Source organism: Anas acuta, chromosome 19 (genome assembly GCF_963932015.1).
Source record: "Anas acuta chromosome 19, bAnaAcu1.1, whole genome shotgun sequence".
In the NCBI taxonomy this organism is placed as follows: Eukaryota; Metazoa; Chordata; class Aves; order Anseriformes; family Anatidae; genus Anas; species Anas acuta.
Window position 1 is genome coordinate 1,060,880 of NC_088997.1, and position 12,435 is coordinate 1,073,314.

At 38.4% G+C, this 12,435-nt stretch overlaps 2 protein-coding genes across 10 annotated transcripts in view; both read left to right on the top strand.

The window, feature by feature from the left end:
* The window catches only part of LYRM9 (LYR motif containing 9), a 34,522-nt gene extending 31,436 nt beyond the window's left edge, over window positions 1-3,086 (top strand). For all 9 annotated transcript variants that reach the window (XM_068656009.1, XM_068656014.1, XM_068656013.1 and 6 more), the window contains 3 exons: window positions 919-1,011; window positions 2,215-2,260; window positions 2,916-3,086. In XM_068656009.1, coding sequence (XP_068512110.1) covers window positions 919-1,011; window positions 2,215-2,232 — 111 coding nt within the window. In that variant the 3' untranslated portion in view covers window positions 2,233-2,260; window positions 2,916-3,086. The remainder of the gene's footprint in view (window positions 1-918; window positions 1,012-2,214; window positions 2,261-2,915) is intronic.
* Window positions 3,087-4,405: 1,319 nt separating this feature from the next.
* NOS2 (nitric oxide synthase 2) overlaps window positions 4,406-12,435 on the top strand; it is a 36,732-nt gene continuing 28,702 nt past the window's right edge. The window contains exon 1 of the mRNA XM_068655995.1: window positions 4,406-4,510. The gene's annotated coding sequence lies outside the window, so the exon portion shown is untranslated. The remainder of the gene's footprint in view (window positions 4,511-12,435) is intronic.

Consider the following 12,435-nt stretch of genomic DNA (forward strand, 5'->3'; position numbering starts at 1 on the left):
AGTCTTCAATTTTTCCTTTGCTTTCATCTCTACTTCTTGTGTTAGTCCAGAGTGAACAACAATTCCTTATTCACCTAAACACATCTTTTATGGTAACACTTGCTAGTTCCTTGTCTGTTACTTTTTTTTTTTTTTCAGGACAGGTAAATCTCATCTAACTGTTTATATGCAAGTCATTTCGTGCCTTTGATGTTCTGTGTCATTTGTAGTTTTACTGTGCCAGACAACTTCAAGGAAACTTCACTATTCAGCATTCTACTTAGGTGCTGTTGAATTTACTAGGATGTGAGATGCTTATTAAATTTGGTCATGTACTTTGCATTTCCATGTAAAGAAAGGTATCATAGAATTGTAGAATGGCTCGGATTGGAAGGGACCTTAAAGATCACCTAGTTCCAACCCCCCTGCCATACATAGGCAGGGATGCCACCCACTGGATCAAGTTGGCCAGGGCCCCATCCAGCCTGGTCTTGAGCACCTCCAGGGATGAGGCACCCACAACCTCTCTGGGCAACCTGCTCCAGTTCCTCACTACCCTCTGAGTGAAGAATTTCCGACTAATGAAGAATTTCCTCCCAAATCCTGAATTCCTGAGGTTCCTCCCAAATTCCTGAGGTATCTTTACTTCCTAAAGGTACCTCAGTTTTTGTCCAGAGTTCAAGTTCTCAATAGTCTGTGATCATCTTCTCAGTGTTTTTTGCTGATGATGTTTGAAAGGAATAGAATATTTAATATGAAATTACATTTACTAAGCCTTGTTATGGAAATAGCATAGTCAGGTGCTATGATGTATATTTTTTACCTTTTCAGATCAAATGTTTGTGTGCCTCAAATTTTCTTTAGGATTTAAAAGGATCCTTATTTTGACAATTGTTGCAGTAAGTTGGTCATCAGTGTAACACTGATCAAATGTTGCAGAGTTTCAAAGTTCATGCAGATGAAGACAATCCTGAGAGGATCCAGCAAATTATTAAGAGAGCCATCGAAGATGCTGACTGGGTCATGAATAAAGTAAGTGCATCAGATTGTTGAAGTTTAGCTCTGACTTAGTTCAAATCAAAGAATAAAACACTGAAAAGTGAATTAGGAGCAGGAAACTGTTCTACTGTCCTGGATATTGAAGCACCTGAGTGAAAGGAAATAACCTAGCTGTCTGGGGTTTATGAATTTGATAGTTCTCGTTTAAAAATTCTTCTTTGTCAATATAAATTTAAGTGTATTTTTTAGAAGCAATGATGCTTTAAATTGATCTCTGTATATGTTTTTTTGTTTCCTTTAAGAATTATATTAAATTTCAGCAGTGGTGACTAATCTCAGTTTATCATAGAGGAACGACACAAGTCACAGATCATTGTTAAAAAATGGCTTCTTTCCTAACAGGAATCTGTCCTCTGTTGATCAGTTTACATAAATTCCCTGAATGCTTTTTTCTCAGGTCTTACCTGTGACTAAATGGATCAGGGTTAGACAACATGGTGGCAGAATTGTGGTAATCAGTTCACTCATGCCACAGTTATCACCAAGTGGAAATGCCTCCTTACTGTCACAGCACTGAAATGTATCGCTCAAACAGGCAGTGCCACAAGGTCCACGCCAAAATATTATACTAGCAGAGGAAAAGTGGATTGACAAACTGGATTCTTAAGTAAAAGAATGTTTGCCATTGGACAGCTGAGTTGCATGGACTTTGGATTTCTCAGAGTATCATGACACAAGTCAAAAATTTAGCTTGCTCTAAGTATCTGTGACTTAATTTACTAAATGCCTGCTAAATCCCTATCCTGCTAGTCCATGAAATCCAAATAAGAATTGTTACAGGAGCAAGCACAGATTAGTCATAGATTATAAATTTATAGCAGTAGCTAAATCCCAGCGGTTACAGTCTAGTAAATAACTGTCTGTGCCTGAATCTGATTTTGTTCTCCCTACAATTATGAAAAGCCTCATTGTGATTCTGCAGCAGATTATATTGTACTTAGTTATATTGCCAGTTTTCCAGTGGTGCAAGAGGAGGATCCAATTCGGTGTCCATCAAGAAGCAAATGGCTCCATTATTTTATATCGCAGAGGGAAAGCCTATCGCATCTCAATCTAATTAAAAGAAACAGGCAATTTTGTGTAGACCATGAATAGGATTGTAAATTCTTGTCAGTGTGAATCATTACTTTTAGTTATGTATTTTTTCCCACAAATATATATATTTTTTCATTTCAGTATAAAAAACAGAAGTAGAAGAAGGATGAAGACAAGAATGTCATTGGTAAACACCCTTAGAGGACTTGCGGTCAAATAAGTCCAGTGCTATGTTATTGTCTGCTATTTTCCTTTGTATAATGCAAATAATATTTCTGAAGCTATTTGAGATAGTAGATAAAATGACATAGTCTAGGTTCAAAGTATTTAGCATGCATAATCACAAACCCTAGCTTAAAGCTCAAACTTCCCTAAGATTTGCATAGCACAGAACACTTCTTGGAAAAACTTACTGAGCATGAAAATATAATGCAGTACAAGTTATTAACAAATAACAAATAGTGCCCTGTCTTTTGTTCATATCTGGTGAATTAGAGTCTCATCTGAAAGAATTTAACCAGTATCTGAGCGTAAAGGTCTGTCCTGAGAGCCTGAAAACTTGTGAATTGCTCATTCAGGTTCAGAGCAAATTTATTATTTCCTTGATTATGGATTAAATTATTCTGTTAGTTGGGCCTGGGGAAAGGCATAGCCTACTGAGTGGAGAACGTTCCCCTGATGATTTTAAGCCCATCTAGAATTTGAACTATGGTATTTACACTCCTGTTGATAGCAAGGCTGATTTAGTCTTATCTCTTGCTTTTCCGTGCTTATGGATATCTTCGTTCTACTTTGTAGGTTTGCACTTGAACTGATTTCTGTCTTTTCTTATTTAAATATAGGTGCCTGCCCCTTGTGACCCTAGGCTCTAAAATCCCATGAAAACAGATGCCATTCAGATGGGTTCTATGTGCTCCATGCATGGTATGATCACTGAAATGTGTAATCTTGTGCAGATATAAAGGCTTTCACAGCTTTTTGCAATGTATAATAAATGATACTTAAAAACGTGAGTCTGTGTCCTTTTTAAGAAGACCATCTTTTTGCTGCCCTAATAGATTTTCATCAGGAAAAACTCAAAAGAAACAGTAGGTGTCTTAACTAAAATTAATTTAGGGGTGAAAGTTTCCTTTTGAGGCGTTAGCTGTACTTTTGAAGCTTTTAGCTGTACTTGGAGCTTTCTGCCTCCAGGTGGCAGTGCATGCTGCTATGCATATCTGAAGTCCTAAGTGTTTGGGGGTTGGATTTGTTTGCTTTTACTGTTTGTGAATTGTGAATTGTCGAGCTTCTTCACCTGCCAAAATAGAACTCAGGTGCTAAGCCAGATCTATTCTGGGCAGATTTTATTTTTTCATGCAGCCATGAAAGAAACAAAATTCCAGCTCCAAGTAGTCAAGCAGAATTTCAGACAGGTGCTATAAAAGAAATGAAAGCCATATGGGAAAGTTTATACAATAAAGTGTTGTATCAAAAAATTTCCTTTGTATCTGCTCATCCTAGCTCCTACTCTTCAAACATTCTTTCACTTTGTTATTCTTTCCTCTGCCATCCCTGCTACTGTCCTCTCTCTAGTCCTTCATCTTTTCAACTCATCTTACATACCTTCAGCTTTTGTAGCTTTTGCCCCAGATCTTCTTTAATTCTGGTCTTTCTCATCTTGTCTGCCTACCACAGTTCTTTCTCCTTCACAAATCCCTTTCTGATAATTATCTTAGAAGATACTAAGGTATTTTGCTGGGGCCACCCTTCTACTTAATTTCAAATAATAAAGCACAAAGGTAATAGAGTATCTCAAGAAAATAGGAACAAACTTTTCTTCATATGGGGAAAATTACTTATCTTTCTATGTAAATTTTCGGAAAGTGCATCTGTTTTAGTTTATCCTTCCAAAATAATTTGATGCAAGGTAGAACACAGAAAATTTCAGCCCTGGCATTTGGAAAAGAATATACAGTATGAAACCAAATGCTAATAAAAAAGCTCAAACAGATTTGATAACATGAATATGAAAGTGCTACCTTTAATCAAGAGCAAAAAAACAGCTGACCCATGCTGTATTCCAATTCTATTATATATACTCTGTTGTAGTGTGGAGGTGCACCAACAGCTTTATATTGTTGCAATAGTGAAAACATTAAGACCCAGTAGCAGTAATATTGTATGGAAACATGGTAGTTTCCTGAACATTAAGTGTGGTGTGCTCAACAACCCTCCGTTGCTTTCATTATCTAGCTTTATGTAGTGAGAAGCATATTGATTTGCTTAGTTTCTTAATAAGATAATTGCATGTGTTTATATCATTCTTACATGCATGTTATTTAATTTGTGGATAGTTCAACAGGGAATACACCAGGGAGCTGGAGGATGCAACTATGGCATGACTGCAGCTCCAAATGTCTGAGGTGCCAGCTGAGAGATGGAAACATCAGACCCAGAGGTATGAGAGCTATAACTGGTATGGCAGGACCAGGATGTGTGAATTCTAGTCTTTGGCAACTGGTAGAGCGTGCAGTTCTTTGTAGGGTGAAGAGGGAGAACATGGTTGCTGAGGCAGGAGACATGACTAAATATTTTGACAGTAGTGATTCAGGGCATGATGAGATGCCTGAGTCATTTTCTTTTATACAAACATAATCTCATTTTCAAAATAACAAACCTTTTAATATAATGGGAATATGATGTGAAGATAACTTTATTTACTCTGTTACAGAACAGTTAATTTCCTTGCTAGTGGGGAGACATGATGCAAACATTTTTTTACTTCCTTGTAATAGTGAAAGTAACCCTGCTTTCTGTCTAAAACAGACATGTTTCTCTAATGACTGGACATTGCACAGCTGAGGCTTTCCTCCTTTCAACACACAAAATACAGTCTGTTAGTCTGTTCTTCAGCAGCATAATTTGGGATGAAAGATGTTGTTTTAGCCTAAATATAGACAACAATCTGAACTCTAAAACAGGATTTAAGCAGCGATTCAATACTTTAGACCAAAATTATTATCCGTAAAAACCTCTACTCAGAAGTCATTTGATCCTGGACGTGCCCAAATTTACCTGTCACTCTCCTGTTTGACCTGAGAGTTAGTGCAGGAAATAGGGTTCTCTTCATCAGCTCTGTGCCTTTCTACCACCCAGCCTTGCTGAGACTGAAGGACTGTTCTCTTTCACCAATGACAATTTGTGTGTTAATACCACTGTGCTATTGATTATCTGTCAATCACTGTAACAGGGCCCAATGTGGGAAAGACTTGTATAATCATAGGCATAACTTGATTTCTGCTGCTCACATGGGAATGCTTAGTTGGAAAACCTCCTCAAGGGCTCTGATGGCAGTTGCAAAAAAGCTGTCAACCCCCAATAGATTGGTGTATTAATGTTTCCTTATTTAATCATTTAGAATTTCTGAAAATAAAGATGTTGGGTGCAAAATAAGTAATATAGGATAAAAGACTATGCTGAATCAACAGTTGAATGAGCAGTGTAAACTTTTATCACTTTAACTTTGCAATACTACCTAGCAAATGTAATACAAAGGATAATATCAGGAAAAAGGGATAGGCATATTTCATTTATGAGTTCCTTATTTCAGTAAAACGAAACCACAATCTGTTTCTGTAATCATACATCATGCCAGTTCTGGTAAGTAAAGGATGGTTGGTAGGTATATGAAATAATTGAATAACTAAGGGCTCGCCAGGAGGTCATATCAAAGCCTCAGGTTTTGTTGGCACCAGTGACGGGTTTTAACAAAGTAAATATTGTTACCAATGCTGCTTTCAGTGCGGAATGTTATCACTGGCCATTCATCAGCCTGAGAGTTTTCATTGTGTTTACAAATTAACAGCTATGTTCTGGAAACAACAATTTTGCAGCTTGTTACTGTAAGATCTTAGGTCAATAACTTCTCCTAAATACTCCTGTAGAAGTTTACTTAAGTAACATTAACTGTTCCAAGGTTGTGCATGGACAGCTCTGTCAGTTATGCTATAGATAGGGTTTCACAGGAGACTTGTACAAAACAAACGTTTAGAACAAAGGAAAAGACAGTTGAGAGACTTCTGCTTAATAAGTTGGGTAAATTACTTGTAGTTTTTGAAGTATGGAGAAAGATTATTTGTATCACATTTCAGCTGTGGAAAATGAGAAACAATTTCTAAGTTGTTAGCTCCAGGTTATAGACTTATCAAAATTGAGTCTGAGGCTAGAACCAAATCTGGTGCTTTACTTTCTATATGTGTAAACATTGGGAACATAAAGCTGGAATTGTATGGAAATGACCCATACAGTACAAACACAGTGACGTGTCTAGAAGGACTGGAACAATGACAATTTATGAGGGAGTTAGTTGAAGCATTTTGTTTAGTGTATAGGTTCTCGCTCTTAAACCTGCAAATGTGTTAAGGGGTTGACTTCTGTTATTACCAGCCTCAGAGCCTCGTGTAGAAGTTTTCTGTTTAGTAAGAGTCTTTCTTTTTTTAATTTGCTCATATTAGGTTTTGCTATTTGCAATTATGTTTGTTAATTTGTGGTTTATCTAAAATATAGGAAAGCATTCTGCACTTGCCATCCATAAAGAGATGTATATTTATCTGATCACGCTCTTATGCCAGAGATGTTACTGATTTCAGTTTATTCTCACCACTGAAAGTCATTTGAGCCTTGTGGATACTGAGTAAATACTTCCATCCCAAGCCAGGTTTTGCTTAACATCATTTGTCAATAATTGAGTATTCTCTAAATCATCCTTTGAACTGTAACACTTTGTAAACTTTTTCATTTGCTTTGTTATGTCACAGATGTAGTTTTTTGTTTAGAGACACATGAGCTTAAGAATATAATGCTAAACAAAAGCATCTTGTCTGTAGCGTTTGGCCTGTTTTCAAATGTCATGAGGGAATGGTCCTTACTGTGATAGTATAAAGAGCAAGTGTACACACTATTTCTGAGAGAAATAATATTCACTCTGATCTATACTAAGAGAAATAGTTCCTTTTTTGTAGGTAGCTTTTAACTTGGTGCAAACTCAACAAGTGGCTGAGTCTTAGATGCTCAGTGTCTCTCTGAAATAAAGATAACATTCGTTATCAGAGTCCTTCTCTTCTGAACTGTAAGCAGTAACCTTTAGAACTATATGCCCCACAATATAATGTCACTTGTTATTACAGAATCACAGAATGGCTGAGGTTGGAAGGGACCTCTGAAGATCATCTAGTCCAACCCCCCTGCCGAGCAGGATCACCTAGAGCACCTTGTGCAGGATGGCATCCAGACGGGTGTTGAATATCTCCAGAGAAGGAGACTCCACAACCTCTCTGGGCAACCTGTTCCAGCGCTGTGACCCCCTCACAGTAAAGAAGTGCCCTCTCATATTCAGATGGAACCTCCCATGCTTCAGTTTGTGCCTATCGCCTCTTGTCCTGTTGCTGGGCACAACTGAAAAGAGTCTGGTTCCATCCTCTTGACACCTTCCTTTTGGATATTTATATGTATTGATGAGGTCTCCCCTCAGTCTTCTCTTTTCCAGGCTAAGCAGGCCCAGCTCTCTCAGTTTGACCTCGTGCGACGGGTACTCCAGTCCTCTCATCATCTTTGTAGCCCTCCTCTGGACTCACTCCAGCAGCTCCGTGTCCCTCTTGTACCAGGGAGCCCAGAACTGGGCACAATACTCCAGGCATGGCCTCACCAGGACTGAGTTGGGGGGAAGATCACCTCCCTTGACCTGCTGGCAACACTCTTCCGAATGCACCCCAGGATACCGTTGGGCTTCTTGGCCACAAGGGCTCATTGCAGACTCATGCTCAGCCTGCTGTCCACCAGGACTCCCAGGTCCCTCTCTACAGAGCTGCTCTCCAGCAAGTCACCCCCTAGCTCGTATTGGAGCCTGGGGTTATTCCTCTCTATGTGCAAGACCCTGCACTTGCCCTTGTTGAATTTCACGGGGTTCCTCTTGGCCTAACCCTCTGGCCTGTCGAGGTCCTTCTGAATGGCAGCACAGCCCTCTGGGGTATCAGCCAGCACAGCCCTCTGAGTTCTGCCATCCAGCCAGTTGCCAATCCCCCCCACAGTCCACTCATGTAGCCCACACTTCCTGAGCTTGTCTGTGAGGATGTTCTGGGAGACAGTGTCAAAAGCCTTGCTGAAGCCAAGGTTGACCACATCCACCGCTGTCCCCTTGTCTACCTGGCTAATCATCCCATTGCAGAAGGCTATCAGATTGGTTAAGTATGGTTTCCCCTTGGTGAATCCATGCTGACTATTCCTGATCACCTTCTTATCCTCCCCATACATGGAGGTGTCTTCCAAAATCACATATGTTTACCTGAGAAGTCTCTTTGTCAAGAACTGTGTTCTGAAGCAAGTCAATAACCCATGGAAATGGCTTTACGCAGCGCTGTGCTGCCCACTTGGTCAGCTGCTTTGCTGTGGTGTTTCCTACTGCTGAGAGGCTGTGTATTTCTTCTTGAGCATGAGCCAGCTGGTGTGTCTTTCAACTTTTGTATTATTTGATTTAATTTATCTTATACTTCTGTCAAGCCAGATTTTATGAAATAGTGTTAACTGAAATACACACTAGTCATCAAGTATTCCTTTCAGCTCATGATTAATCAGGGCAGACATTAAATTAAAAAAAATCTTTGAAGAATATTTTCTGTTTTGCTCATAACTGTTTGCTGATATTTAAAATAGTTTTAAAAGTTCAGAAGCAGATGGAGACATCTGCCACTTGCAGGTAACAGTTTAACAATGTTTGGTTTTGTCATTAGTCAGAGAGATCCCCCCATTGCACACTTAAACAAAGGGAGAAACCCTGCACGCTTAAGTAACCTGGGAGAGTCTGAAGAGAATTCTGGACCTGGTGTTTGTTGTCCCGACCTAGGACCTGGGAGGCATAAGAAGTTAAGTTCCCTGTTCTGTCATTATTAACCTGGGTGCCTTTTTCCCCAGAAGAATCATATTCTACATTAATCCATTTAGAAAAGGATTAACTTGTGTTTTGAGTCAATAACTTCTGAGCAAACTTTGGTTGGGTGCTTAACTGCCTCATATATAGTCCCCTATCAGCTGCCCCCCAGCATTAGATTGAACCTTTGTTACATGTGCTTCCTTCTGCTTGTGTTAAGCTTCATCTGCTTAAAAACTAGTGTGCTTTATGTCCTTCTATTATTACAGCTTATTTTTTGCACAGTCTGTGGTATCCTTCCATTCTTCTTGAAAGAATTTTAAAAAGAGTGTTTTGATTAAGATTTCCTGCTATTCCACAGAACATTTTAAAATATTTTAAAAGTGGTTTTTAAAAGACATAAAGTTGACAAATTCTTGTAACTATTAGATTGACCTATGTTCTGTATTAGGTAACATCAAACAAGATCAGGGATTTTCTCAGTTTTACCTTCATTTTCTCTGTAGTCATTTAATCCTCAGAAAGTCAGCTGTATCTCAGATGGTATGAAACAAGGAACAAGGAAAACAGTGTGTTTCAAAACTTCAAACAGAAGTTTAGTAGCCTGGAAAATATTATATCATGATGGCAGACGGGTATAGACTGTGTTTGCTGGTGACACCTCCCTGGTACTCACTAATCTGAGGACTGATTTTCATGCCTAAAAATAAAGTATTGATTTTCCACCATTGTGCAACTGCAAGGGCTCTCTTTTATTTTCTTTTTTCCCTTTTTTTTTTCTTCTTCTTTTTAGAGATCCCAAAGTAGTGTTTAATTGTTGTTTACAGTAGAGAATGCAGAAACCTGTTGAGTCTTGGAGAGACTTTTCTCCCCAAGGAGATCCATGGAGTTTATCCTCTGTTAGCTGAAAGCATATCACAGAGAAGGTTGCAGCTTTATAGCCAAGATTTCCAAAAGTAATTCTCATATTGCTTGTAGATACTTATCTTGGAAGACCTTAAAAATTATGCTTGGTGTTACTGTGCTGTTTCACTGTGTTGCCATATAAGATCAGGAAAATAAGACCACTTTTCTGGACTGCTGTTTCATGTTCTGTCTTGTCCACTTGGGTTATGTGGAAGGGTCTCTCTTTTACTATTTGTGTAACAGTGCAGAATTGTAACTGCAACCAACAATTGGGGTGTCACGATCAAGACAGTAAGCAACGGCTCTTAGTGGATCTGGATACTGTTTTTGTTGTGGTGGGTTTTATTTTCATGTTGGTTCGGTTTTCTTTGTTTTGGGTTTTTGTTGTTTGCTTTGGTGGGTTTTGTTTTGTTGTTTGTTGGTTTGTTTGTTGCAGTTAAGAACCAAGGGAATTAGAGCTTTTACCTCTCTGGCTGTTTAGGACTTTGATGACAAGTGACCAAATGACAGTTAAATGATTATTCCCCTACTAACATGATGCTGAATTGGGAAGATACTAGAATGGCCACAGTCATTTTAAGAAGCATTATTTAAGAAGCATTAGCCTAAAAATAGAGAGAAATCAAAATTCTGCTCCCAACTGACAAAATTTTACAATCAATAGTATTTCACACAGTTACATGCTACCGAGTCTGGTAATTTGTCATTGATTAAATGCAGATCTTCTGAAAAGACACCTGGTGTGTATTATGAAATTTAAGAAATAGTTAATCCCTGCGCTGTATTTGTTCATTATCCTTCAAGTTCCATCATAAGCAATAGTGCAGGTTTTACAGCTGATTTAATAATACAAAGAACGTATACAATATGAATGGTAGCATAAAAGGGAACTTGAATGAAAATCCATGTCTAGCTGAGGGAGGAGCGGAACCCTAAGCTCTCATCTAACAAAGGCACTTTGGTAGGAGCAGATCAGGTAACAAACTGAACCTGTATCAGCTGACTTTATAGTATGCTGTGCTTGTGTGATTTTATTTATTTACTACTAATAATTTATTTTCTAATTTGTGTCTGAAAGAAATCACAGGTCATAATGGTACAACTTTGGTCTGTAGAACAACCTAAGAACCTGGAGTTCATAGAGTGCTTGTTAAAAGAAAAGCCCAAGATAAATCTTGCTATTATGCATTACCGAGTTCTGCATTGGTCTGTAAGAACAAAGATATTCTGTATAATTACATCTCTGGTTGTTTACTTCTCATGCTGTTAATTGGTGATCTGATCTAAACCCTCTGAAGCAAAAGGTAAGACCTCCGTGTACTTCAGTGAGCATTCAGTCAGATTTTACACCATTTTTCGCTGCCTGGAATACTTACAGATATATACCATGCTTAATCATGTTCACCAGAATTAAAAGTGAAATGCTTTTTTTTATCTAATTTTACAAAACCTAGTTTCTGCAGTAGTCCAAAAGCAAATACATTCCTCCTCGTTACAATGACTAAATATGGGGAACACAGAAGGAGGAGCTTAAAGTTTCTTTGACTACTGATTAATTGCCTTCATTTGCCATGCCACGTACAATGCTTTGGAAAAGTAAACATTACAGGAGACAGCAGCATGTCTTTTACTGAGGAACTACACTCCTTTTTTTCTCATTTTTGACTTTGCCAATATTAACACCTGCAGTCTGTTCAAAATTTAGTTGATGGATTGCTGATCGTTAAGTTTATACTGTGCTCATCTGTGTTTATCAACGTGCACCTGGAGTCTTCCTCTTTGATGACAACGGTCTCCAATTCTTCATGGTGCATTCAAGTCTGTCAATTATCAGAGGTGGGATGGTGGGTTGGTTTGGTTTGTGGTGTTGTTGATTGTTTGTTTTTTCCAAAATTATCCTCTAACTGGGTAGGAGTTGGTCTGAGATGAGGAAGGTAGTGCAAAAAAAAACTACCAAAAGTATTCATGAGCGATCACTTAATTTCTTATCCAGAACTATCACACATTGTATGGGAAGAAAGTGTGGGTATGACATTATGTGCTTGGAAAGTCTTCATTACAGATGCGGTCATTCTACCCAATCAAGACATTTGTTAACTGTGAGAATTTGTCTTTTCATTATGAAGTCATTTCAGGATGTCAGTCATACGTTCAGGATGTCAGTCTTACGTTCAGATTTGCACTTCTGTTGACAAAAAATGAGATTTCAAAAGCAGAAACATGGGAGGAAATAGAATTAGAGATGGTATGTTGGATGATGGCTTTGACACTTCATGGAAATACAGAGGACACTGATCCCAAAAAGCACCGGTGGGAAGAATTCTCCATTTGTAATTAAGTCTTAGAAACTGTGTTGGTACTGGATTGGCTCAAGCTTGTACAGGAGAAGAAAGGAGGAAATAATGTAGTGTTTTTCAGCTTGTGCTGGTCATAGAGCTATCCTGAATTACTTTAACTTTATGGACAGTGTTGTAAAGACACAGAAAATTCCCCTTTCCAGTCCCTTCTGCCAATTTTCAGATGACTAAGCCAAAACTAATCATAAAAATGACATG